This window comes from Rhinatrema bivittatum, chromosome 1, assembly GCF_901001135.1.
Source record: "Rhinatrema bivittatum chromosome 1, aRhiBiv1.1, whole genome shotgun sequence".
In the NCBI taxonomy this organism is placed as follows: Eukaryota; Metazoa; Chordata; class Amphibia; order Gymnophiona; family Rhinatrematidae; genus Rhinatrema; species Rhinatrema bivittatum.
The window spans coordinates 197,807,674-197,834,811 of record NC_042615.1 but is presented as its reverse complement, the minus strand read 5'-3'; the positions used below and the strand labels follow the sequence as shown (position 1 = coordinate 197,834,811).

At 45.2% G+C, this 27,138-nt stretch overlaps 1 protein-coding gene across 3 annotated transcripts in view; it reads left to right on the top strand.

The window, feature by feature from the left end:
* CC2D2A (coiled-coil and C2 domain containing 2A) overlaps window positions 1-27,138 on the top strand; it is a 404,582-nt gene that overhangs the window by 76,299 nt on the left and 301,145 nt on the right. For all 3 annotated transcript variants that reach the window (XM_029590744.1, XM_029590748.1, XM_029590757.1), the window contains exons 11-12: window positions 1,610-1,819; window positions 14,831-14,937. In XM_029590744.1, coding sequence (XP_029446604.1) covers window positions 1,610-1,819; window positions 14,831-14,937 — 317 coding nt within the window. The remainder of the gene's footprint in view (window positions 1-1,609; window positions 1,820-14,830; window positions 14,938-27,138) is intronic.

Here is a 27,138-nt window from a genome sequence, read left to right as displayed (position 1 = left end):
GTTTTAAAGGGTTACGCGCGTATATTACGTGCATAACCCTTTTAAAATCCGCCCCTATGTGCGTTATTTTCTAATCCCATCTAAAACATGCCCCTGGAAGGCCACACATACTTGTAACCAGATTGAGAGAGATCATCTTTCGGACAGCTAATTTCCCAAGGTAAATGGCTTTAAAAATTTCTCAAGAATAAGAAAGGAGCACTGCTGCACGCAAGCAAACAAATCAACCAGGAGAATGTGCAGGATAAATTCAATGTCCACACATAGTTCAATAAGAGAGTGTATTTTCTCAAAACGGCAACTCCACAGTGTTATTATACAAGGATTCAATACAGAGCGGGTCCCCCAACACGGACCCATGTTTTGCGGCGTCACTGGGTGACGCTGAATATTGAACTGTACACAGAACAACTAAAGTTTTGTTTGTCCCTCCCGATGCAGCCTCGCGGCGAAACACAGGTCTGTGTTGGGGGACCCGCTCTGTATTGAATCCTGTTATAATAACACTGTGAAGTTGCCGTTTTGAGAAAATACACTCTCTTATTGAACTATGTGTGGAAATTGAATTTATTCTGCACATTCTCCTGGCTGATTTATTTAAAAATTTCTCTCCATATAGATTCCTTATAGTATGATAATGTTAACATAATTTTCAAAGTAATTTCTGCGGATAAAGCAATGCTTTTTAAAATTGCCCTCTGTATATGTAAATGTACACACATTGTGCCGCCACACCCATAACTTTACTCACACTCAGGCCGATACAGTAAAGTGCGCGGGAGAGCCGGCACCCGCTCTCCCAACGCGCGCCCAGGCACCTCTCTTGGGCACGCGATTCAGTATTCAAATGAGGGCCCGCGCTAATAAGGAGGAGCTAGGGACACTAGCGCATCCCTAGCGTCTTCTTAATGGCAGAAGCGGCGGCTGTCAGTGGGTTTGTCAGCCGACGCTTAATTTTACCAGCGTTGGTTGTTGAACCCGCTGACAGCCACGGGTTCGGAAAACAGACGCCGGCAAAACTGAGCGTCCGTTTTCCAACCCATGGGCCGCGGGCAGATTTTTTTTTTAAAAGATTTTTATTTTTTTTATTTTTGGGGTCTCCGACTTAATATCGCTATGATATTAAGTTGAAGGGTGTACAGAAAAGCAGTTTTTTCTGCTTTTCTGTACTCTTGCCCGGTGCCGACCGAAATTAACATGTGTGGCTTGGCCGCACATTTTACTTTCTGTATTGAGCATGACTAACTAATAGATTCATCAACACGCATTTGCATGGGATGCGTGCTATTAGTTTCGGGGGGTTGGCCGCGCGTTTTCCACACGCTATTACCCCTTACTGTATACACGCATACTTTTGGAAATCTGTAAGTTTCTGCATAATTGTTCTTGAAGAAACTATTTGCACAAATTAGTAGGTACAAATGTGTGTGGGTAGTTTTCTTCTGATAATTTTCAAATAGAAATAATGCATGTACTTTGAATACTTGTGCAGAGACCATGGATAAAAAAACCACCCACAGACTTTGCTCTAATGTGTGGGCAGTTATAAAATTACCCCTGTAGTAATCAGATCCATTTAATGCATTATATTCTGTTTTCCTTATTTCAGGCAGTGAAAGCAGCTCATGCCCATCAGTATATTGTTGGATCCGGAGAGCCTCAAGGACACTTCCAACTGGACATAGATATTTCCGGCCTAATTTTCACCCATCATGCCCTGTTCAGCCGTGAGCATGTTCTGGTAGCTAAGCTGGCTCAGCTGTATGATCAGTATCTGGTGAGGAGACAAAGAAACCGTAGTAATCTTCTTACAGACAAGGTACACACTCTGCCCTCTTTTCTGTCCATCATACTGTGCTCTTTACAATGGAGAAAAGTAGTATTTCAGCATCCCAATGCTGCCTTAGTAATTCTAACACTAAATAGAATTTAAAAGTCGGGGTACTATCTAAAATATGTTAATGAATTAGTTATTGTAACAAACAAGCTTGTTTTTAGATGCCTGGTTGTGTCTAACAAATAATAAAGAAGCTCTGTTAAAATATTTGTTTAAATTGCTTTTTTAGTTCTTTTATTTTATTTTCTGGTCCTGAGCTGAAGTAAATATAAAAGGGATAATTTTATAATTGCGCATATTAGTACAAAGTCTGTATGTATGTATTATTTATATATACCCACATTCGATCTGAGATAGAATGTCAGGTTTACATGCAGGGTACTGTAGGTATTTCTCTATCCCCAGAGGGCTTACAATCTAAGTTTTGTATCTGAGGCAATGGAGGGTAAAGTGACTTGCCCAAGGTCACAAGAAGCGACAGCGGTTCTCGAACCCTGGTCTCCTGGTTCATAGCCAACTGCTCTAACCGCTAGGCTATTCCTCCTCCCCAGGAGCTTTGCACCAAACATAAAATCCCCTCCTCCCGAAGCAACTCGACATGTTATCAACTTACTTTTTATTGCTTTCAGCCCCTTCAACCTTCTCTGCCGTGCTCTCTGCCGTCCTCCGGAGGGGGGGCAGCCGGCAGCGAAAGCGGCTTGCTGCGGTGTCCCCCCCGGTCCCGGTTCTCCTGGCTCTCGATGCCTGGCTGCCTCCAGCGCTCACGTCACCAGCGGCCAAGAAATTAAAAGAAGAGCGCGGGTGCAGCCAAGGGGAAAAAAAAAAAGACATCATGCCCACTCATTGGCTTGAGCGCCCAAATTGACGGGCGCTCATGCCAATGAAAGCACAGGGACGGGCGGGCATGACGTTTTGTTTTTTTTCCCCTTGGCTGCACCCGCACTCTTCTTTTAATTTCTTGACCGCTGGTGACGTGAGCGCTGGAGGCAGCCAGGCATCGAGAGCCAGGAGAACCGGGACCGGGGGGGACACCGCAGCAAGCCGCTTTCGCCTCCAGCTGCCCCCCCTCCGGAGGACAGCAGAGAGCACAGCAGAGAAGGTTGAAGGGGCTGAAAGCAACAAAATAAGTTGATAACATGTCGAGCCGTTTCAGGAGGAGGGGATTTTAGGGTTTTAGGTTTTAGGGTTAAAGTTGGGATCCACTTCCCGGTGCCTGTCATTTCAAATGTCATTTGAAATGACAGGTACCAGCGCACCCAGGATACTGTATAGGCGCTGTATTAAGCGCCTGTACAGTAAAATGGGTTGCGTGGGCCTAACGCTTCGCCTAACGCTTCTTGGACGCTGCTTACATTTGCATGAGATTAGAGTACAGGATTGAGCGGTAGGTGAGCCGGACTGTGCGTGCGGCAACCGCGTGTGCGCCCGGCACTAACGCAGCTCTTCCTACCTGCCCTTACTTGATCGACCAGGCCGATACAGTACAGTGCGCTCCAACGGAGCGCACTGTTAGCCTGCAATTGGACGCGGTAAGGGGAGGAAAACGCACATCCAACCCGCGGCACCTAATAGCGCCCTCAACATGCAAATGCATGTTGATGGCCCTATTAGGTATGCGCGCGCGATTCAGTAAGTAAAATGTGCAGCCAAGCCGCACATTTTACTTTCAGAAATTAGCGCCGACCCAAAGGTCGGCGCTAATTTCTTCCGGCACCGGGAAGAATTAAGGGTCACAATATGAAACACCAAGGGAGTAGTTTCAGAAACAATGTCATGAGGTATTTTTTCATGGCGAGAGTGGTGAATGCCTTCCCGGGTGAGGTAGTGATGACAAGGACAGTGATAGACTTCAAGAAAGCATGGGATAAACACAGAGGATTCCCGGTGGCAAGATAATTATAATGGGGGAGCTGCTCAGCCTTCACTGAACACTGGTTGCAGCCCAGGGCAGAAGTCATATGGCTGCATTGTTCTTCCTGAGTGGCATGGGGAAACCTCTATAGAGTGGCAGTTGAAATTCTAATGTGGACACAATCTGGTGGAGTCTAAAAACACTACATGTGGTGATGCACTGAGGGAGGAGGATGTGATTCCTTCCCTCTCGGCGTCTGGCCTTCGGCATCCAAATCATCCAGCTAAGTGACTTTACTAACCTCAGGGCGTTGCTCTTTACCTCACCGTTCTTTTTCTTGCCTGGCATGCCGGCTTGCCCCGCGAAACCGGCGAAAGAAAAGGGGAGAGAAGCAGCGCAGCCTTCCACAGACCCTGTCATGGCCGCTGTAGCCTCAGCCGAACCCAGCCCCGCGCCGTCACTCGCTGAAATTAAAGCCTCAGTTTTGGAGGCTCTGGGGCCAGATTTAAAAACGATCTCGGCGGCGGTGGCTGACATTTCTGCTAATCTAAGCAGATTTGAAAGTCGCTTCGGGGAATTGGAGAGCCGCATGTCAGAGGCACAAGATGGCCTCCAGACGGCATAGAGAGATATCGCTGCCTTGAAGGCAGAGCTGGGAAAACACTCTGCAAAGCTCGAGGACCTGGAAAATAGATCCAGGAGATCAAATTTAAGATTTGTGGGCTTGCCCGAATCCTTAGAGGATTGCTCCCTTCCTGCTATTTTGGAATCTTGGCTGACCAAGGAACTTTCTTTATCTCCAGCTCTGGGCCGCTTGCGCATTGAGCGGGCCCACAGGCAGGGAATCTGGAGGCCTGAAGCCCCAAAGCCACGTGTAGTGGTGGCTAAAATCCTTAACTTCACGCAAAAACAGGAGATAATGACAATTATGAGGAAGGGTTATGCCCTGTATTATGAGAGTCATAAGGTCCTCATCTTTCAGGATTTCTCGGCTGCTGTTTCGGCTCAGAGAAAGGCCATGGCTCCAATATGTTCACAGTTGCTGGCACAGGGATTCTGTGCCTCCCTGCTTTATCCGGCATGTCTGCGGGTGGCAACTGATGCCGGAGTGACATGGTACACATCACCTCAAGAAGCCAAATCCTTATTGAAGGAGACAGGGGCTGCTGCAGCCAGATCTAAGCCTGCTTAGTTTTCCCGATTGAACGCTGGTTCCAGTGGCGTGTATTCCTTGGCTCCCGTGGATTTGAGGCCTGGTTGCCCGTTCCCTCTCTCTGGAGTTTTTTTTTCCTAATTCGGGTGGCTTGTAGCTCTCCTTTCCTTTCTTTTTGAACTTACAGCAGTGACTTGGTTTTTGTTTTTTCTGGACCTGCTCACAGGGACACTGTGGGGTTTTTTTTTTCTCTCTCTTTTTCTTCTTACCTGGACTGAGATATATTCAGCTCTAATAATGCCCTGACTCATTTGGTGTTCTTTACGGTTCATCATGAGATTCCTTGAACTGCTAGGGGCGCATTTATGTATCCCATATCTTTCTCTTACTGCCTCTTTATTTGCTGCGGAGGTCATCCTCAGGCCTACTGCACCTTCCTCATTTGTGTATTGTATTGGGCTGTAATTATGCATATGCTATATCACATTTTCTTCTCTTTCAGCTGGTTGGTGGAGAGCTCCTGTGATGCCTGCATTTAAGAGTATACATGGGGTTATAATTGTTTATATTACCTATTGTTTGAAAGGTTATGATTGGTCATATCTCTCCAGTGGGCAATAGGTGACCTGGTCTCCTATTTTCCCCAGGTTGCTCATAAGTTATTCTGGTTATTTTACAGATCTACTATTTAGCTGTTGCTTTGTTTTCATACTTCTTTCCTTGTTCTTCCTGATTGTTCAGATGCGGGTGGGGGGTGGGGGTTGGGATATGCCAGCATGGCAGTGGTCTCAAGGTTTTATATGGGGGTTGCTATCGCAAATGGGGTTGCGAAGCTTAAGGGGGGTATAGTTAGGAAGATGTTGGGATGTTTGGGGGAATTGGTTCAGATCCACTTGGTGCAATTCCATCAGTTGTATCCACTTCTTCTTTATGTTTTTCACAGTCATCCAGTGTTAGGTGGCTGGGGGTTCCGGCTGGGAGGACCCCTGCTGCCCACGAACTTGTTTGGTTTTTTCATGGGAAACTTTTCTTGGATTTCTCTCTAGTAATATCACTGGTTTAATTACGTGGAATGTATGTGGGATCAACTCACCTATTAAACGGTCCAAGATACACTCTCTTCTTAAGCGCAAGCGAGCGAATATTGCATTTTTGCAAGAGACCCATCTTAGTGATACTGAACATGATAAATTAAGTAGATGTTGGGGTGGGGAGGTTTTTTATGCATCTGGTACCTCTAAATCTGCGGGAGTGGTCATTTGGGTTAATAAACATGTCCCCCTCCAGGTTCATAATATGATCAAAGATCCTTTAGGGCGCTTTTTATCTTGGAAGCTGAATTGCACCAAACTAGAGTAATTCTGTGTAATGTTTATGCCCCCAATAATTATAATCCCGATTTCTACCGGGAGCGCCATAAATGGCTCTTACCATATGCGGAGGATTGTATGCTGGTGGGAGGGGATTTCAATACCATCCGCGATGATCAGTTAGATAGATCCTCCCCTGTAGGAGCTCAGACAGGTTATGGAAAGGGCCCCACTTTTTTGGAGCAATCTTTACATTTGGTGGATGTGTGGCATCTCCTTCACCCAGGCGAGAAAGATTTTACTCATGTTTCTAGGGCCCATGGTACTTTATCTCGTATTGATTACTTTCTTATTAGTGCACGTAGCCTTGCTAAGGTGGAGGCTGTGACTATTGGAGAAATTATAATCTCAGACCATGCTCCAGTACATCTGGACCTACAATTGGGAGGCTGCTCCCCTGCCACCTTTCATTGGCGTTTTCCCTTCTATTTAGCAAATGATGTTAAATTCCAAGAGTATTTACGAGCCTGGTGGACGGACTTTGCCACTTTAAATGCCCAACATGTGGATTCACCGGCCTTGTTTTGGTATACTGCTAAAACTGTTATCAGGGGGGATATTATTTCTTATATGGCCCATCGGAAGCGGGCGATTAACCATAGAATTTTAGCGTTAACTGCTCACTTGAATAGGGCCAAGGCTTTGCTGAATCATACCAACTCACATAAAGCTAGGATACAATACTTCACGATTCAGGGGGAACTCAATACTTTACTGCATCAAAGGGATCGGAAGAGTTTTCTGTACTATCAGTACAAGCTATACCAGCATAGTAATAAAGCGGGTAAGATGCTGGCAAATTTGGTTCGTGCAGCCCATGGATCCCAATACATTCCTGCTATACGATCCGCGTCTGGTCGAACTTTGACCAATACTGTTGACATTTTGCACCGTTTTAGAGATTTTTTACAGTACCCTCTATACTACCGAGGGTTGGAATTCTGCAGCATGTACCCGTTTCTGTGAGCAGCTGTGTCCCCCTCGCCTAACCCAGGATCAGCAAACCTTTCTCAATATGCCAACTACATTGAGTGATTTGAATTCGGTGATTAGGAAGGCAAAAACCCTTAAGGCTCCTGGGCCGGATGGATATGGTGCAGAATTCTATAAGTGTATCTTGGATCTTGTGGGGCCTCCCTTAGTGAATGTTATTACGGCTTTGTCTGTTACCGGAGCCTTTCTGGACCACATTAACTCAGCCAATATTACCCTTATTCATAAGCAGGGGAAAGACCCTTTAGCTCCTGAATCTTACCGACCCATTTCCTTATTAAATTTTGATCAAAAATTGATGGCCAAAATTATGGCGGACCATTTATCTGATATACTTCCTTCCCTTATGGGTCAGGATCAGGTTGGCTTTGTCCGAAAGAGATATGCCTTGACTAACATTAGAAAGGTGTTGGCAGCTATGACGATGTGTCAGCAGATGGGTGCGCCCCTCACTGTCAGTTTTGACACTGAAAAAGCTTTTGATAGGGTGGAATGGGATTATCTCTTTTGGGTTTTACAGCGAACGGGATTTGAAGGCTTGTTTCTAAATGTGGTACGGCTCCTCTATCAGGCTCCTGAAGCTACTGTCATAGCAAATGGCTCCAACTCTGAGGCTTTCTCAGTGACGCGGGGTACACGGCAGGGTTGCCCTCTCTCCCCCCTTCTATTTGTTCTCCAGCTAGAGCCGTTATTGCAGAAAATACAAATGGCAAAAGCAGTTAAAGGTATGAGATTTCAATCCCATACGTTTAAATATGCCGCTTTCACGGTTGATATTTTAGTTTTTCTTACAGATCCCCGGAATTCCCTTCAACCCTTACTTCATATTTTTTGGGCCTTTGGGATTTTTTCAGGCTTTCGTTTAAATCTAAGTAAATCGATGGCCTTGGCATTTCCGGGCTCTTTGCAGGATACTTGGGGTGAGGAATTTCCTCTCTAATGGGCGGGACCCTCCTTTACATACCTTGGAATCACTATACCCTGTGTGCTTTCGCACTTATACAAATTAAATGTGCTCCCTTTGTTACAACATACCCAGGATAAACTGCATACTTGGGCACATTTACCCCTCTCTTTAGGGGGCAGAGTTCACCTTTTCAAAATGAATATTTTGCCGAAATGGCTGAATTTATTTCAGAATTTACCCTTACAGTTACGCTCCGCGGAGCTTAGACAGCTAGATAAGGCTCAGCGTAAATTTTATTGGGGGGGGGGGGGGGAGTCTCGCATCCCCCTGGTCTGGCTGCGAGAGCGCTGGGGTAGGGGGGACTGGGAGTCCCTGACTTAGCTCTGTATAATCTGGCTAGTAATCTTCGGGTGATCAGGGACTGGTTACTAGATAGATCTACTGTTATTAATCTCTCTGTGGATGGGCAGTTGACCACCTCTTTCTCTCTTAAATTTGTATTGCAGGCCCTAGCTGCCGCCTTACCTACGTTTTTGGTACAGAATGTGCTTACCAGACCTATTTGGTCGTCTTGGTTTAGGCTTACGCGCCTGTTGGGGATCTCGAGGGTCTGTGCCTATTTTCATTCCATCCAAGGGAACCCTGATTTTACCCCGGGCTCCCAGACCACAGTCTATCAGAGGTGGCGAACCCGGGGCATTTATTTATTGGGACATGTTTTGACTCCAGAGGGTACGCTTTTGCCATTTGCTGAACTTCGGGAGATTTATGCCCTTTCTACTATTGAGGTCTTTCCTTATTTACAGTTGCAGCATTATGTGGGCTCCCTTTCCTCCTCCATTAGACAGGCATCTCATTTCCAATCTCTTGATGCTATCTTCTCCTTTGAAAAAGAGAAGATGCCTTTGCTATCGCATTATTATAAGCTTCTTAAACAGTTAACAGTAGTGGACACGTGTTCCATTTTGGTGGAGAGATGGAATGGGGATGGGATTTTCACTATTACTGCAAATATAATTAAAGCGTCCTCTAAGCGAGTGTCCCAAATCTCTGTGAATTCTTATTTTAGAGAAATGCAATACAAATTTCTACGTAGGAGTTATATTTCAGCGCAAGGGGCTTTTCATCTTAAGATTTCCTCCTCCCCTACCTGTCTACGATGTGGCAATGCCCAGGGCACACTATCACATGCCTTTTGGGAATGCCCTATAGTATACAGTCTCTGGGTCAAGATGGTCCGCTATCTTGAATCACTACTAGGGGTTCATATCCCAGTTTTCACCCTTGTGGTTACTTTTTGGTTGCATTTCTCCCTTACAAATCCGTGGTTTGGGACCTCAATTGCTTATACGTAAAGCATGTCTAGTGGGGAAAAAGGTCATTTTACTACACTGGCGGGACTCGTCACCTCCTTCATATTGGACATGGCGCAACCTGTTTCACCGTATGATGCTTATGGATGCAGTGGCACTGCGGCTATCTCCGCGTCACAGGAAGCGTTTCTTGGATGTTTGGGATAGCTACTTACAGTCTCTTCCACAGCGTGCTCGAAGTTCTGTTCTCAATGAGTGATCCCTGATGTACACTTGCTTTATCTGGTGGCTGAATTTGTTGTTCTTAGTGGATACTGGACTTTCAAATGGACTGGTGTTCTGGGGGGGGGGGGGGAACTTTGTTAAATTGTCTAATTTTTTCCTGGCAGTGGGGGAGTGGTTCAGAGTCATGCCGCTCTCCCCTTGATTTGTTACTATTTTGAAAAAATCAAAAAACATTTTAAATAGAAAAACACTACATGCGCCAAAGCTGGGAGATACACACGTGTCTCAGGCCGGCGAGTGCCGCACAGATTTTAAGAAGCGCCCATCACCCATGTATCTCCTGGTACTCACACATCCAAAAGTTTAAAAAAGGGACATGGTCTGAGCGAGGTGTGGGCATGTGGGAGAGAGACCAAGAGATGTGCGCGTAAATACTTTCGCACACAAGTGCGCGCTAGGGGTCCCTACTGCGTAACTTTACTTCTGCTATTGCTGGCATATAAGTCCAAAAATAAATAAATCAGGGCTAGTCAGCAGGGTTTTAAGGGTCTGGTCTAACAGGGATGAATGGAACCTTTAAAACTATGGGAGTTAGGAAGTACTATCCCTACAGTGGGCGAACTGGGAAAAAAGTAAGCAGCTTCTGCGCATACCCCTTATAAAATTCCCCCCACTTATGTAGTAGATACGGCATTTGCACGCACATGTGCATGTCTGTGTAGAATTGAGTGCACATGTAAGTGCGTATAACCGATTTTATAACATACTTGCAAATATATGCGTATGTTATAAAATCGCCAATTCCATGTGCGCAAGCTGACGTTCACATGCACATGCCCGCGGATCGTAAAATTCACCTCAGTGGGATTAGAGGTTGGGTTCCATGTGGGAATTTGATCTACTTTGGGTAAATGCACATAAAATTGCTGCTGGGCAAACTAGTGGCCCTTGTAGTCTTTATCTATCACCATTTACTGTATCCAAAGATCAATCGAAGGATCACACTGTCTTTAATGTGGTCATTTAGCATGGCTGCATTTTAACTTAGTACATAGGGTTCTAATGCTTGATTTAGCAAAAGTGATATTTTTTGAAGGTTGCAACAGTAACTTTCTAAAAAGAATGCAATTTAGTGCAAAGGCCCCATAATCCTTTGTCATCAGAGGAGTAAAAAGGGCTCCAAGTTGATCTGTGAAACTATAGACTGGTGAGCCTGATGTGAATGCCAGGCAAAATAGTAGAAGCCATCCTTAAAAACAAAATCAGTGGCTATATAGATAGATATGGCTTAATGGGGAAGAGTCAACATGGTTTTAGCAAGGGGAAGTCTTGTCTTACCAATCTTTTAGAATATTTTGAAGGTTTCAATAAACATGTACAGTAAATATATGTGAATCTGTTGATATAGTGTATTTAGCCTTTCAGAAGACATTTGACAAAGTCCCCCATGACATCCTCCTTAGGAAATTACAAAGTCATAGGATAGGAGGCAGTGTTCTGTTGTGGATTGGTAACTGGTTAAAAAGCCAGAAACAGAGGGTAGGACTAAATGGTCAGAAAGGAGAAATGGCATTAGTGGAGTACCACAGGGATTGGTATTGTGACCCGTGCTGTTTTACATATTCATAAATGATCTGGAAAAGGAAACGAGTACAATGATTAGATTTGCAGATGACACAAATTATATCAAATTTGATAAAATAGCAGCAGATTGCAAGGAACTGCAGAAGGACCTTGGGAGACTAGGAGAATGGTCAACTGAATGGCAGATGAAATTTAATGTAGAAAAGTGCAAGGTGATGCACATATGGAAAACAGGTGTATGATGCTAGGTTCTGTATTGGGAGTTGCTACCCAGGAAAAGGACCTTGGAATCCTTGTGGACAATCTGCTCAGCTCAGTGTGCAGTAGCAGTCAAAAAGGTAAATGGAATGTTGGGAATGAGCCGAAAAGTAGTAGAGAATAAAATGGAAAATATCATATTGCTCTTTATTGAGCCATGGTGCACCTTGAATAATGGGGCAGATTTTTAAAAAATATGCGAGCGCGTACTTTTGTTCGCGCACCCGGCGCAAACAAGAGTACGCCGGATTTTAATAGATACGCGCGTAGCCGCGCGTATCTTTTAAAATCCGTGGTCTGCGCGTGCAAGGGGTTGAACATTTGTGCACCTTGCACGTGCCGAGCCCTTCGTGCGCTACCCGTTCCCTCCAAGGCCGCTCCGGAAAGGTCCTTGGAGGGAACTTTCCTTCCGCCTCAGCCCACCTTCCCCTCCCTTCCCCTATCTAACCCACCCCCCAGCCCTATCTAAACCCCCCCTCCCACCTTTATTATAAAATTTACGCCTGCCCCATCCGACCGCCGGCACGTGATACCCCGGCCCGGGAGCAGTTTCGGAGGCCTCGGCCACACCCCCCAGGGCCGGAACCATGCCCGCGGCCCCGCCCCCAGATGACGCGCCGCCGCGACATCCCCCCCCCGGAAAGCCCCGGGACGTACGCGCGTCCTGGGGCTTGCACATGCCGCATCTGCCCCATTGTGTGCAGCTCTAGTCAGCCCATCTCAAGAAAGACATAACAGAACTAGAAAAACTGCAGAGGAGAGTGACAAAAATGATAAAGGGGATGGAATATTTCTCCTATGATGAAAGGTTATGCTGGCTAGGGCTCTTCAGCTTGGAAAAGGGATGGCTGAGAGGGGTCATGATATAAGTTAATAAAATCATGAGTGGGGTGGAACAGGAAAATAAAGAATGGTTATTTATCCTTTCAAATAAAACTAAAACAAGGGGACACTCCATGAAATTAACCGGCAGATTCAAACAAATCCTTGAACGCACTTTTTCACTCAGCACACTATCAAGCTGTGAAATCTGGTGCCAGAAGATTTGATTTTAAAGAGGTTTGAACAAGTTCCTGGAGAAAAAAATCCAGGAATTAGATCTATTTTATGAGATCAATCAGGACCTTGTGACCTGGATTGGCCTTTGTCAGAAACAGGATGCTGGGCTCAACTGATCTAGGTCTGACCCAGCATGGCATTTCTTATGTTCTTATTGTTATGTCCTTAAGATAACAGCAAACATACACAATCCATAGCATACCTAAATCAGCTGTCAAAAGACAAAGTGCTACATAATTCCATACCTTTTTGTTATGACTCAGGTGAAGTACTGACTTATAAACTGAATTATCAGATGAAGCTTCTTCACTTTAATGTTTAACTTCCTTCTCTGTCTCCTGTGGATCCCATTCTTCAACCTTCAAAGGCTCTTCCTCTGGCTAAAGCAACCAGTGTGCAGCTCTGGTCACTCTATTTCAAAAAAGACATAGCGGAACTAGAAAAGGTGCATAGGAGGGCAACAAAAATGATAAAGTGAATGGAATGGCTCTCCTATAATGAGAGACTATGCTGACTAGGGCTCTTCAGCTTTGAAAAGAGTTGACTGAGAGGAGACATGATAGAAGTGAGGGAGGGGTGTACTAGGTAAATCAAGGATGGTAAATTATTCTTTTTAAAAATAAAAAGCAGATTTAAAACAAATACTAGAAAGTAATTTTGCATTCTTTGCACAATCAAGCTGTGGAATCCGTTGCCAGAGGATGTGACAAAGGCAACTAGGTTTAAAAGAGGTTTGGATAAGTTTGTGGAGTCCATAACACATTAGCCAGGTAGAATAAAGAAAGCTATTGCTATCCCTGGAAGTGAGTAACAGGAAATAGATCTACTTCAGGGGTGGCCACCTCCAGTCCTCAAGAGATACAAACAGACCCACAATTAATATGCATGAGAGATTAGCATGCACTGCATCAGAATATCCACAATGAATATGCCTGAGATCGATTAGTACGCACTGATCCTTTGTATGCATATCTATGTCATGTATATTCATTATGGATATTCCTGAAAACTAGGCCTGTTTGTGGTACTTGAGACTGGAATTGGCCAGTCCTGATCTACTTTATGGGATCAGCCAGGTATTTACAATTTGGATTGGCCACTGTTGGAGACAGGATGCTGGGCTCAATGGATCTTGGTCTGATCCAGCATGGCATTTCTTATGTTCCTTTGTTAATGGAAAAATATCTATTTATTATTTACAGGTTTTGATTTCCTGCATTGTTATAAACAAACAATACTGAAAACCGTTGTAGTTATAGAAGCATACTATGCGCATGCAAGTACATTTTCAAAGACCTGCACGCGCAAATCTCGGGGTTTATGTGCATGGCTGGGTCTTGTGCATACCGCGCACATTTTACAACAGGTCTAGCCACGCGCATAAACCTCGGTACGCGCCGAAGTGCCGGGCCTCTCCAAAGGGGCGGGCCGAGGGGGAGGGGTGGGCCAGGACAGCTCGATCCGATGCTGTCCCGGGGATGTGCACGCCGGTACACACAGATTATTTCTGCTCCAGAGAAGCAGTAAGTACTGAAATAAAAAAAGTTTTGGGGTTAGGTTTAAGGGGCGGGGAGGAGAGGGGAAGAGGGAGGAAGGTTAGGTAGGGGGGCAGCGAAATTCCCTCTCAGTCCGCTCCTTAATTGGAGCAGACGGAGGGAACTGGGGGAGGCCCAATTGCGTCGATGCACTTATTTAGCGAAAATTCCCTCCCCCCCCACTGTGCACGTCGCCTGCACATGTGAGCGCAGATTGTAAAATCTGACACGCATGTGCACGTGGCCAACATGTTTTATAACATGCACGCACATGTTATACAAACATCAATTCTCCAGTGCCATCCAAAAATAACCATTGTCAGGCCTGAGGCCAGAAAGTGCTCAAAGAAAAAAGTTTTGTTTCTTTCTGAAAGTTAAATACGTTTCCAAATGAATGTTTAATGCAAGAGAATTCCTTAAAGTAGGGGTAACTATCTGAATGCAGTATGACGAGTAGCCACCAGTTTGACTTTAGAAGAGGCAGGATGGGTAATGGTGTCTGCTCAGATAAACAAAGGGACTCTCATAATTGGTAATGCATGTAAAGGTCTGTGAGGTACTTTGAGCCAGATTGGTTATGACATACGTGTATGTATTCACATGTTAGGATATTGAGTTTGATCTTCCACTGTACTGGTAGCCAGTGCAGTATGATTTTTAATGTGAATGTTTCTACAGCCTGTTTGTACTGTATAACTATTTCCACTAAAGTTGTTTTTTTTTGTATTTATTTACAATTTAAAGCTTCACGCTCTTAGGAATGCAGTACAAAATATTTTGAAAAGCAACAAAACTCATGTGTCCAGCTCTGTAGCACAACAAAGTATCGCTGAGTACAAGGTTGAAATCAGGTAAGCAAAGCGTTATTACTGTTGTTTAATTACTGTTTTCTTAACTATAGAACTGTGATTGCAAGATGTATGCCAATGTAGGAGGCTATCAAAAGAACATGATTCTAAACTGAGTCTTCTTGTAGATTTCCTTAATATTTGTCAGCGATTACCTTATTCTCCATCTCATTTCTCCTGCTCCCCTTATCTCTTTACTAGTCATTACTGCAGAACTACACCTTGAAACATAGAGACCTAACATCCTTGGATGGTGACATGTGGATTAGACACCTTTCTTTGTTTCTATGTCCAATCCTGATAGTAACATAGTCCTCCCCTCTCCTAGACTAAAAGTATTAAGATATCCCAAAAGCCTGCCTCTTCACTAGAGTGTTTTTTTCCAAGGAATGCTTCTGCTCTGTTGCTCTCACTCCTCATTGTATAACATTTCTGCTGCCTTAACACACATTCTGTTTTAATACAAATTTACATATTATTTTTCATTTGAGCTTTTACAAGCCCTAATGCAGTGTTTAGTTTTTATTTGTAAAGTATATGGCAATATTGTTTTGCTTTTCCTTGAATCTAAACAGTTATCAGAATAGCATTGTTTGACACATACCAGTTTTGTGACCTTAGAACCGTGTTGGAATCAGACTGAGATTCAGTACTTAATGAATCTATATCACATAGATCTGTGACACTTATGGATAAGATTTTTCAAAGTTGTACAGTTGGGCATCTAAGAGGACAGTCTGAGATTAAAAAATGCAATTGATTTTGAATAGATATTAGACACATAAAATGCTATCAGAATTTCAGATTGGATAGCTAAATGTGCAACAAAATGCTTATCTACTTGATATTGTTAGACAAATAACATATTAAAGTTGGCTTAACATGTACAGTTGCTCTAAACCACCCACTTTCATTGATTGCTAACATTTAGGCATCCAGATGTGGTTAGATGTTTAACCTTTGTCTTTTCAAACTTATTAGCTGTGTATAAATGACTTATTTTATTTATTTATTGGATTTCTCTCCCACCTCACTCTATAGTACTGTAAGCAAGTTACAACCTCAGCATACATAAGATCTCAGCATTTCTAGTTATGCATATCTAAGACTAGAGACACAACATTCAACATACTCACAAATGCATCAACTCACTAGACAACAAATGTCAACATATAGAAACACAATTTTAATAAACACATTTGCACATATGTGCTTTTATTTTAGACATCTAATGAAGGTACAAGGTTTGGAAAATTAAGGTTTTAATATCCTCTAATAGTACTGCATTTCATATAAGAAATAAATCGCAGTCATCATAATGTAGAGCCCAATTTTATAAGATAGTGGTTAGGATTGAAGTCTGCATGTACTGGGACTTGAGGGATAGTTTTCAAAGTGGATTTACATGTTTAAGTCCGCTTTGAAAATTAGCAGGTACACACGAACACTTGCACGGCACCCATGTGCACATTTACTCCTGCATGGGAGCAGGTACCATCGGTCCTCTCGGTTCTATCGGTGCCCTTGGGTCCCTTGGTGCCCTGACCGAAAAGTCAGGACAGACCTCACCCATTCAGGCCCCCGGGGGACCTAAGCAAGGAGGAGGAGGGCCCATATGATCCTTGGGGAAATTAATCTTTTTTTTTTTTAATTTATACTTTATTAAATATCTCATATATTTTACAATGAAAAAGAAAATAAGTAAATTTGGATAACATAGCAATATATTCAGGGAAATTTTACATAAAGAAAAAAAATCATATGCAATTCTAATATTTAAGTCCACATTATCTGGGAAGCCATATCACAAAGAAAAATATTAAAGCAACATTCATAACCCTTTATGAATATATGGAGAATAAATTACTAATTGACTAGCTTCACTTATCCAATATAAGCTATTGCAAATCCCTCATCCACCTTTATCAGACAGGAATATCTGCAGGTGAGCAGGTTCAAGAAATATAAACTTATTTTTTTGAAGTGTAACAAGACACTTACAAGGAAATTTGAAGAAGAATATGGCCCCTAGGGCCAACACTCTCTGCCTCAACAGTAGGAATTGTTTTCTTCTCAACTGTGTATTCCTCGACACATCTGGGAAAACCTGGACTAATTTACCACAGAAAGAAAAACTTTTATTTTTAAAATATTTTTGCAGGACTAGATTTTTATCCTGTTCCATTACAAAAGCCACTATCAAGGTGGCTCTTGTTGGGATATCATCAACTGAAGCCTCTAAAAAAGATGTTAAGTTTGGACTATTAGCAGCTAATACATCTATCCCACCTTCAGGAGCTCTACCATCTCTCTTGAAATCAGATATATAATATATTTTTTAGATAAGTAGATCATTAGAAATACACAAAATCTCTTTTACATATTTTTTAAATAATTCCTGTGCTGACAACTGCCTTGTGTATGGAAAATTCAAAAAGCGTAATTTTTTCTACGCATATTATTTTCTAATCCCTCCAAATTTTTATATATTATATATTCCTGCAAATTTTGTTTAAATGTAAACCGATGTGATATGTAAAATTGAACACCGGTATATAAAAAAAATTAAAATTAATAAATAAATAAAATGTCTTTTATAAAGGTAGTCCCAGTTGCCTGTAAAGATGTAATCTGTGTGTTCAAAACTGGACTTGCGGCCTCAATTTGTTCTATTCTTTTCCCATGGTCGTCCATTTTTCCCTTATCTCATTAGAAAATATTGTAGATTGGGTCATGGATTGGGACAACCTCCTTTCCATTTTTGTAATAGCTTTCCATAAGTCTACTAGAGAGATTTTCTCAGGTTTAGTCATTTCAATCTCCTCCACATCCTTAACAACTGTAACTGTCTCTAGAAACTTCTCTCCCTCTTTAGGTGTTGACACCTCCCTTAAGTTAGGAGTATTTAAAACATTTACCCCTTCACTTCCAGGAGTACTATTGGATATCTGGTCTTGGGCGGGACTAGCAGTAGCCCCCGACGAAAAGGATATATCTTGTATAACCTCCCTGGAGGTCTGACTCACCCTTCACAGTAGATGGGTGTCCATCAGTCCTTTCAGTTCTTTTACCACGGGAATAGATGTTACCAACTTCATCTTTCTTTTTTTCTCCATTGAAAGGATGCAGAAACTTTCTCTTCAAAAATGTTTTCACAGGGGCGCGCCCCTTTGGTGCGCGGCTTCGGCAGCGCACTGTCGGCTGCGCGCCGCTGTGCAGGTCTTTATATAGGCATAGCAGCCGTCGGATCCGGAAGACATCAAAGTGGCGGGAGACAGGTTTTTTCCACTCATCAACTTTCAATCTTGTTCGTCCTCGCTCCTTCAGTGCGGCTCTCCTCAACAAGGCTTCCGGGGAGATAAATCTTCCGAGTCTTCCTCTGATGACTCTGGTAACCTCCTTTCAGAACCTTCACCACTGAAAGGCTTTTGTCTCCCCCAGAGGACCTCTCCTTTGCCGAGTTTGTGAAGGCTATGGCCGAAGCCATTCCCTTCCAACTCCTAACTGAGGAGGATGCTGACATAAGATGCTTGAAGTTCTCCAGTTTGTTGATGTACCTAAGGAGATAGTGGCTGTTCCTATCCACAACATCTTCAAGGATCTTCTCCCTAGGCTGTGGGAACACCCGATAACAATTTCTCCGGTTAACAGAAAGGCGGACGCCACTTACCAGGTGCAACAGGCCTTAGGTTTTGAGAAACGCCATCTGCCCCATCAGTCTGTGGTAGTGGAGTCCGCTCTCAGAAAGACCAAGCATTTCTGCACCCATTCCTCTGCCCCCCCCCCCCCCGGGATAAAATCATTGGGAGCTGGAAGCCTTAGGTAGGAAGGTCTTTCAGGGCGCTATGCTCATCACCTGTATTGCCTCCTATCAGTTGTACATGACCCAGTACAACCGGAACCTGTGGAATTAGGTCCAAGAGCTTGCAGAATGTCTGCCACAGCAGCAACAGGTGTGGTTCTCTGCTGTTGTACAACAGGGCCTGGAAGCCGGAAAACACGAGGTGAAATCCACCTATGATGTTTTTGAAACAACAGCACAGATGGCCACCATCCGTGCTGGGCATCAGTGTCAGTATTATGGCCTCGCTCCATGCTTCCAGTCTTCATCCAGAAGTCCAAGAAAAGTTGGCTAACCTCCCTTGTACAGGGGAAAATCTCTTTAGGGATAAGGTCAGGGACATGGTAACCCACCTGAAGAATCACCATGAAACCCTTCAACAGCTATCTGCTAGGGCTTCTGACCTACCCTCCTCTGCCAAGAAATCTTCCCAACTGAGTTCCAGGAAGTCCTTTTATTGGCAGCAGAAATATTATCCTCCAGCCACCTGGTCTTGCACTTCCCAGGCTGTTTCTAGAGGTCGCCCCCATCAACAGTGAACTCCCAGGTCCCAGTTGGCTCCCCAGCTACTGGCCCCGGCTACTGGCTTTTGACTGGAGGTGAGGGAGCATGAGTCAGTGTGTCCTATCCCTGGTACACAATCCCCTGGTGGGGGACAGGTTTCTTGGCTTCACCCACCACTGGCCGCTTATCACGTCGAACCAGTGGGTCCTCATCATCGTTCAACAGGGGTATTGTCTGAACTTCAGAGACGTCACGAAGGCTCTCCCCCATGTCCGTCGTGGGGTTTGTCCATCCCACAGGATATACTTCTAACGGAACTCTCCATACTTCTAGTGGTGGGGAGCGGTAAAACCCATTCCCCGTTGTCAGCAAGAGCGGGGATTTTATTTGAGGTATTTCCTGATACTAAAGAGAACTGGGAGCTTATGCCCCATTCTCGACCTCAGGGCCTTGAACAAATTCCTCCACAAGGAAAAGTTCAAGATGGTCTCTCTGGGCACTCTGATACCACTCCTCAGGAGAGAAGACTAGGTCTGTTCCCTCGATCTCAAAGACGCCTATGTTCACGTTGCCATCCTCCCGAGGCACAGGAAGTACTCATAAGAACATAAGAACATGCCATACTGGGTCAGACCAAGGGTCCATCAAGCCCAGCATCCTGTTTCCAACAGTGGCCAATCCAGGCCATAAGAACCTGGCAAGTACCCAAAAACTAAGTCTATTCCATGTTACAATTGCTAATGGCAGTGGCTATTCTCTAAGTGAACTTAATAGCAGGTAATGAACTTCTCCTCCAAGAACTTATCCAATCCTTTTTTAAACACAGTTATACTATCTGCACTAACCACATCCTCTGGCAACAAATTCCAGAGTTTAATTGTGCGTTGAGTAAAAAAGAACTTTCTCCGATTAGTTTTAAATGTGCCCCATGCTAACTTCATGGAGTGCCCCCATGTCTTTCTACTATCCGAAAGAGTAAATAACCGATTCACATCTACCCGTTCTAGACCTCTCATGATTTTAAACATCTCTATCATATTCCCCCTCAGTCGTCTCTTCTCCAAGCTGAAAAGTCCTAACCTCTTTAGTCTTTCCTCATAGGGGAGCTGTTCCATTCCCCTTATCATTTTGGTAGCCCTTCTCTGTACCTTCTCCATCACAATTATATCTTTTTTGAGATGCGGTGACCAGAGTTGTACACAGTATTCAAGATGCGGTCTCACCATGGAGCGATACAGAGGCATTAAGACATTTTCCGTTTTATTCACCATTCCCTTTCTAATAATTCCCAACATTCTGTTTGCTTTTTTGACTGCCGCAGCACACTGAACCGATGATTTCAGTGTGCTGCGGCACCTAGATCTCTTTCTTGGGTTGTAGCACCTAATATGGAACCCAACATTGTGTAATTATAGCATGGGTTATTTTTCTCTATATGCATCACCTTGCAAGCTCACTATCAGTTGAAAAGTGCAGCTGTTTGGCTTGGGGACAGCTCCTTGAGTCTTCACCAAGTGCCTGGCAGTGGATGCAGTGCACCTCAGACATCAAAAGCAACTCCTGCGAAGAAGCGTTGAGCACTTTGACTCTTACCATACAGGTTCTGCACTTTCTGCAGTTTGTCATCAAGTACCCAAAATCCAACCTCTGCCTGTTCTTCCAGCTGGACTTCATTGGAGCCAGGCTGGACATGACTTAGGCGAAGGCATTTTTGCTTCACAATCAGGCTCTCGCCCTGTCCTCGCTAGCGGCCTTGGTGGGCAACAGTCAGCAGGTAACTGCTCGTCTTCTGCTTCAGTTGCTGGGCCACATGGCAGCTTTTGTCCATGTCACCCCTTTGGCCTGCCTCTGCTTGCGCAGGGCGCAATGGACTCTGCAGTCGCAGTCGCAGCAGGCATCCCAAGACCTCGGGGCTCTAGTCACCATCCCGCAGCACCTGAGGATTTCTCTGTCCTGGTGGGAGAATCTCTCCAATCTGGAACAGGGGGTTCCTTTCCAACCTGCGTTACCTCAAGTAGTCCTTACCACTGATGCCTCCCCCCACGGCTGGGGGGTGCATGTAGATGGCCTCCACAAGCAAGGGCACTGGACAACTCAGGAAGCTCGGTACCAAATACATTTCCTGGAGCTCTGGGCGATCCACTGTGCTCTTTGGTTGTTTCAAGATCGGCTGTCCCACAAAGTGGTCCTGATTCGTACAGACAATCAGGTAGCAATGTGGTGTATCAACAAACAGAGAGGCATGGGATCGTTCCTCCTCTGTCAGAGCTTGGGCTCTGTCGCAGGGTATGTCCCTACGAGTAATGTACCTGACTGGAGTGTTCAATGTACTGGCGCACCGCCTCAGCTGCTCTTTCTAGCCGCACGAGTGGTCCTTAAATCCGGCAATAGCAGTCCAGCTTTTCCCCTTGTGGGGAACTCGGGATGTAGATCTCTTCACCTCCCCCTTCAATTGCAGATGAGCAACTTCTGCTCCCTCTTCAGGACGCATGGACGCCCAGCCTCCGATACCTTTGCTCTCCACTGGGTGGTGCAGGTCTCCTGTATGCATATCCTCCTATTCTGCTTCTCATGAGGGCTCTCCTGAATCTCCAATGGGACCGGAGGACCATGATTCTACTGGCGCTGTACTGACTCAGGCAGATCTAGTTCCCTCACCTCCAAAATGTCAATAAGAACTCCCATCAGCCTGGGGACTGCACCCGACCTGATAACTCAGGTCTGGGGCATGCTACGCCATCCCAGTCTCTGGGTGTTGGCCCTGATGGCTTGGATGCTGAGTGCCTAGTCCTTTAGCCCCTGAACCTGTTGGATAACATGTCCCAGGTGCTGGTGGCCTCCAGAAAACCTTCCACTAGGAAATCTTACCAATTGAAGTGGAAGAGGTTCTCAGACTTGCGTGGGGAATGGGACTTAGATCCATTCTCTTGCCCAGTGCTGAGACTTCTGGATTACCTGTGGCGCCTTTCCGAGACTGTACTCAAAACCACCTCAGTCATGGTCTATTTGAGTATGGTCAGTGTTTACCATTGTGGAGTAGCTGGTGCACCCATCTAGGTTCAGCCCATTGTAGGCTGCTTTATATAAGGCCTGATTCAGCTAAAGTCCCCTCTGTAGCCTCCTGTTGTCTCCTGGGATCTCAACATCGTCTTGGCATGGCTCATGCGTCCTCTTTTTGAGCCTCTGTGCTGCTGTGAGCTGAAAGTCCTCAACTAGAAAGTCCTTTTCCTGGAGGCAGTTACTTCAATTCGTAGAGTAAGCGAGCTTCAGGCCTTGGTTACGTACCTGCCCTACACAAAATTCTTTCATCTTGTGGTCCTGCATATGCATCCTAAGTTCCTGTCGAAGGTTGTGACTGATTTTCACATCATTCAGTCCATTGTGTTACCCATCTTTTTTCTGAAGCCTCATTCTCACAAAGGAGAATGGGCTCTACATAAGTTGTATTGCAAAAGGGCCCTGGCCTTCTATTTAGAATGCTCATCCAACCATAGACAGTCCACCCAATTGTTCATATCTTTTGACAAGAACAGAATGGGGTTTTAGTGGGCAAACAGACTCATCCAACTGGCTAGCAGACTGCATCTCATTCTGCTATACACATCTAGATGGCAGAGTTAAAGCTTACTCTGTGAGGGTTATGGTGGCATTGGTGGCCCACTTTCAGGCAGTCTCCGTCGTTGAAATCTGCAGGGCTGTGACGTGGAGCTCCCTATACACATTCGCTGCCCGTTACTACTTGGGCAGGGATGGTCAACAAGACTGTATATTCGGCCAATCTGTCCTACGCAATCTCTTCCAGACTTAAACCCACCTCTTCCTACCAGAACCCCCTAGAAGATGAAACCAAGCTGTTAACCCACCATCCAACAGTGCCTCAGTTGTGTTTGTGCTTGTTTATACCTTGTTCGGTACCTGTTGGCCCTGTTTGTTGCCGGGAACAGCCTGGAGCTTGATATTCAACCATCTGTGAGGACTACTATCCTGCTTGTCCTAGGAGAAAGTGCAGTTGCTTACCTGTAACAGGTGTTCTCCTAGGACAGCAGGATGTTAGTCCTCAGGAAACATGCCCGCCATCCCATAGAGTTGGTTTCTCCTTTGTTTTGTTATTTTATTTTTTCGCTTGTATTTTTTCTATGTTACGAGACTGAAGGGGACCTCACATGGACACGCAGATAGTGGCATGTTGGGCATGCTCAGTGTGCCAGTCAAAGCTTCTAGAAACTTTGACAAAGGTTTTTCCATGCTGGCATCCATCTGATAATGTCACCCATCTGTGAGGACTAATATCCTGCTGTCCTAGGAGAACACCTGTTATAGGTAAGCAACTGTGCTTTCTGAGATATTCAGATATTCATTAAACTTTCAAAAGGGAGACTTTGATAAAATGAAGAAAATAGTTGGAAAAAAACTTAAAGGTGCAGTTTCAAAGATTGAGTTTATATCAGATGTGGTTATTGTTTAAAAATACAATCTTAGAAGCCCAGGCCAGATGTATTCCACTCATTAAAAAAGTAAAAGGAAGGCCAAATGACTGCTGTCATGGTTAAAAGGTGAGATGAAATAGCGTCTTTCAAAAATTGGAAAAAGAATCCAACTGAAGAAAATAGGAAAAAGCATGAGCATTGGCAAGTTAGATATAAAACATTAATAAAGCAGGCTAAAACATTTTTTGAAAAGAAACTGACTTTAGAGGCAGAAACCTATACTAAAATCTTTAAAAAATATATCCGAAGCAGGAAGACTGTGAGGGAATAGGTTGGACTGTTAGATGATTGAGGGGTTAACGGGGTACTTAGGGAAGTTGAGGCCATTGTGGAAAGACTGAATGAATTCTTTGCTTCAGTGTTTACTGAAAAGGTCGTTGGGGAGATACCTGTGTGGGAAACTATTTTCAGTGGTGATAATTCAGAAGAACTGATACAAATCACAGTGAAGCTAGAAGATGATGTGAGGCATATTGCCAAATTAACGATGGTATGCACCCTGATATTCTGAAAGAATTAAAAAATGAAATTGCAGATCTATTACTGGTAATTTGTAACCTATTGTTGGGATAGTCTGCTGTCCCTGAAAAGTGGAAGGTGGCCAATGTAACCCTGATCTTTCAAAAGGGCTCCAGGGGTGATCCAGGAAACTATAGATGGGTGAGTCTGACTTCAGTGCTGGAAAAATCATGAAAACTATTCTAAAGAACAAAATCACATAACATATAGAAAGACATGGGTTAATGGGACACAGCATGTATTTATACAAGGGAAATCTTGCCTCACCAATGTACTACATTTTTATGAAGAGGTTAATAAATATGTATAATGGTGAGCCAGTAGTTGTAGTGTATTTGGATTTTCAGAAGGTGTTTGACAAAGAGCCCCTTGAGAGACTCTTGAGAAAATTAAAAATTCGATGTCCTGTTGTGTGTTGCATGCAAGTTAAAAGACAGGAAGCAGAGAGTAGGACTGAATGGTCAGTTTTCTCAGTGGAGAAGGGTAAACAGTAGAATGTCTCAAGGATCTGTACTGGGCCTGGTGCTTTTTAATATATTTGTAAATTATCTGGAAACAGGAACAATGAGCGAAGTGATTCATTTGCAGATGATACAAAATTATTCCGAGTTATTAAAACACAAGCATATTGTAAAACTTTTCAGGAGGATCTTGCAAGACTGGAAGTGTGGACATTTAAATGGCAGATGAAATTTAATGTGGGCAAGTGCAAAATGCTGCACATAGGAAAAAGTAACTCACTCTCAGGCCTATCCTGTAAAGTGCGGCCGCGTTTACCCTGCTCCTAAGCCGCTTTTAACTCACGTTCCGGCCGCGTTAGCCCTTCCTGCGATCCCGAATCCCCTTTAACCTACTCCTACCGCGTCCTAAATTCCCCGGGTAACCCCTTCCGCCCGCGGCATGTATATTGCATGCAAACGAGCGAATTAGCTCGATATTGCATGCAAACGAGCCAATTAGCTATTCCCCTAGCATCCCGTAACCCGCGCCCCGACTAACGCTACCTTTCCCTGCCGTTTTGTCGCGCGTTTAACCTGCAAACTTACCGCCTACCCTGACCCAGGCGGTAGAGGCATGGGTAAGGGTAGGTGGCAAGCTTTCCCCCAGCCCCCGCTCACCTGCCCCGGCCGCGATCATGGGTGCCGGTCTCCGTGGCAGCCCCAGTCCTCTCCCCTCCTCCCGAAGCCAAAAAAAAAAGCTTTTTTTTTTTTTGGCTTCGGGAGGAGGGGAGAGGACTGGGGCTGCCACGGAGACCGCTTTCCCCCGTGCAAGTAAGTTGTTTCACCGCTTGTCTCTTCTCCCCCCTCCCGGAGCAGGGCGCGAAAAGCTGCCTTGCTCCGGGAGGGGGGGGGGGGAGAGATGACAGTGGCGAATCAAAAAAATAAGCGAAAAAAACTTAAAAGCTAAAAGTAAGTTGCTTCGCCACTGTCATCTCTTCTCCCCCCCCTCCCGGAGCAGGGCGCGAAAAGCAGCCTTGCTCCGGGAGGGGGGGGGGGAGAGATGACAGCGGCGAATCCAAAAAATAAGCGAAAAAAACTTAAAAGCTAAAAGTTGCTTCGCCACTGTCATCTCTTCTCCCCCCCTCCCGGAGCAGGGCGCGAAAAGCAGCCTTGCTCCGGGAGGGGGGGAGAGAGATGACAGCGGCGAAGCTTTCCCCCAGCCCGGACGCCGGCAAAAACTTACTTTTTTGCAGCCATCAGCCCTGAGCAGGAACACGATCTGGCCTGCCTTAGCTCCTCCCGACAAGATGGCCGCCTGCACGGGGGAAGCGTGCAATTGGCCGCTGAACTCTTCAGCGGCCAATTGGCCGCTGAAGAGTTCAGCGTTGAGTTGAAGCGTGAGTTGAGTTGAAGTTGAGTGAGTTGAGTTGAGTGAGTTGAGTTGAGTTGAGTTGAGTTGAGTTGAGTTGAAGTTGAGTTGAGTTGAAGCGTTGAGTTCCCCCGTGCAGGCGGCCATCTTGTCGGGAGGAGCTAAGGCAGGCCAGATCGTGTTCCTGCTCAGGGCTGATGGCTGCAAAAAAGTAAGTTTTTGCCGGCGTCCGGGCTGGGGGAAAGCTTCGCCGCTGTCATCTCTCTCCCCCCCTCCCGGAGCAAGGCTGCTTTTCGCGCCCTGCTCCGGGAGGGGGGGAGAAGAGATGACAGTGGCGAAGCAACTTTTAGCTTTTAAGTTTTTTTCGCTTATTTTTTGGATTCGCCGCTGTCATCTCTCCCCCCCCCCCTCCCGGAGCAAGGCTGCTTTTCGCGCCCTGCTCCGGGAGGGGGGGAGAAGAGATGACAGTGGCGAAGCAACTTACTTTTAGCTTTTAAGTTTTTTTCGCTTATTTTTTTGATTCGCCGCTGTCATCTCTCCCCCCCCCCTCCCGGAGCAAGGCTGCTTTTCGCGCCCTGCTCCGAGAGGAGGGGGGACACTGAAAAGTCGTTTCGCCGCTGTCTTCGCCGCTGTCAGTGTCCCCCCTCCTCCCGGAGCAAGGCGGCTTTTCGCGCCCTGCTCCGAGAGGAGGGGGGACACTGAGAAGTCGTTTCGCCGCTGTCTTCGCCGATGCTTCGCCGCTGTCAGTGTCCCCCCTCCTCCCGGAGCAAGGCGGCTTTTCGCGCCCTGCTCCGAGAGGAGGGGGGACACTGACAAGTCGTTTCGCCGTTGTTTCTGCGCTGTCGCCGCCGTTGCTTCCTGGTATCTGTCATTTCAAATGACATTTGAAATGACAGATACCAGCGCGGCGTGAAGCCTTAGGCCCGCGCACCCAGGATCCTGTATAGGCGCTCTATCCAGTATCCTGGGTTGCGCGGGCCTAAGGCTTTTCGGACGCGGCTTACATTTACATATAATTAGGCTTCAGGATCGAGCGGTAGGTGA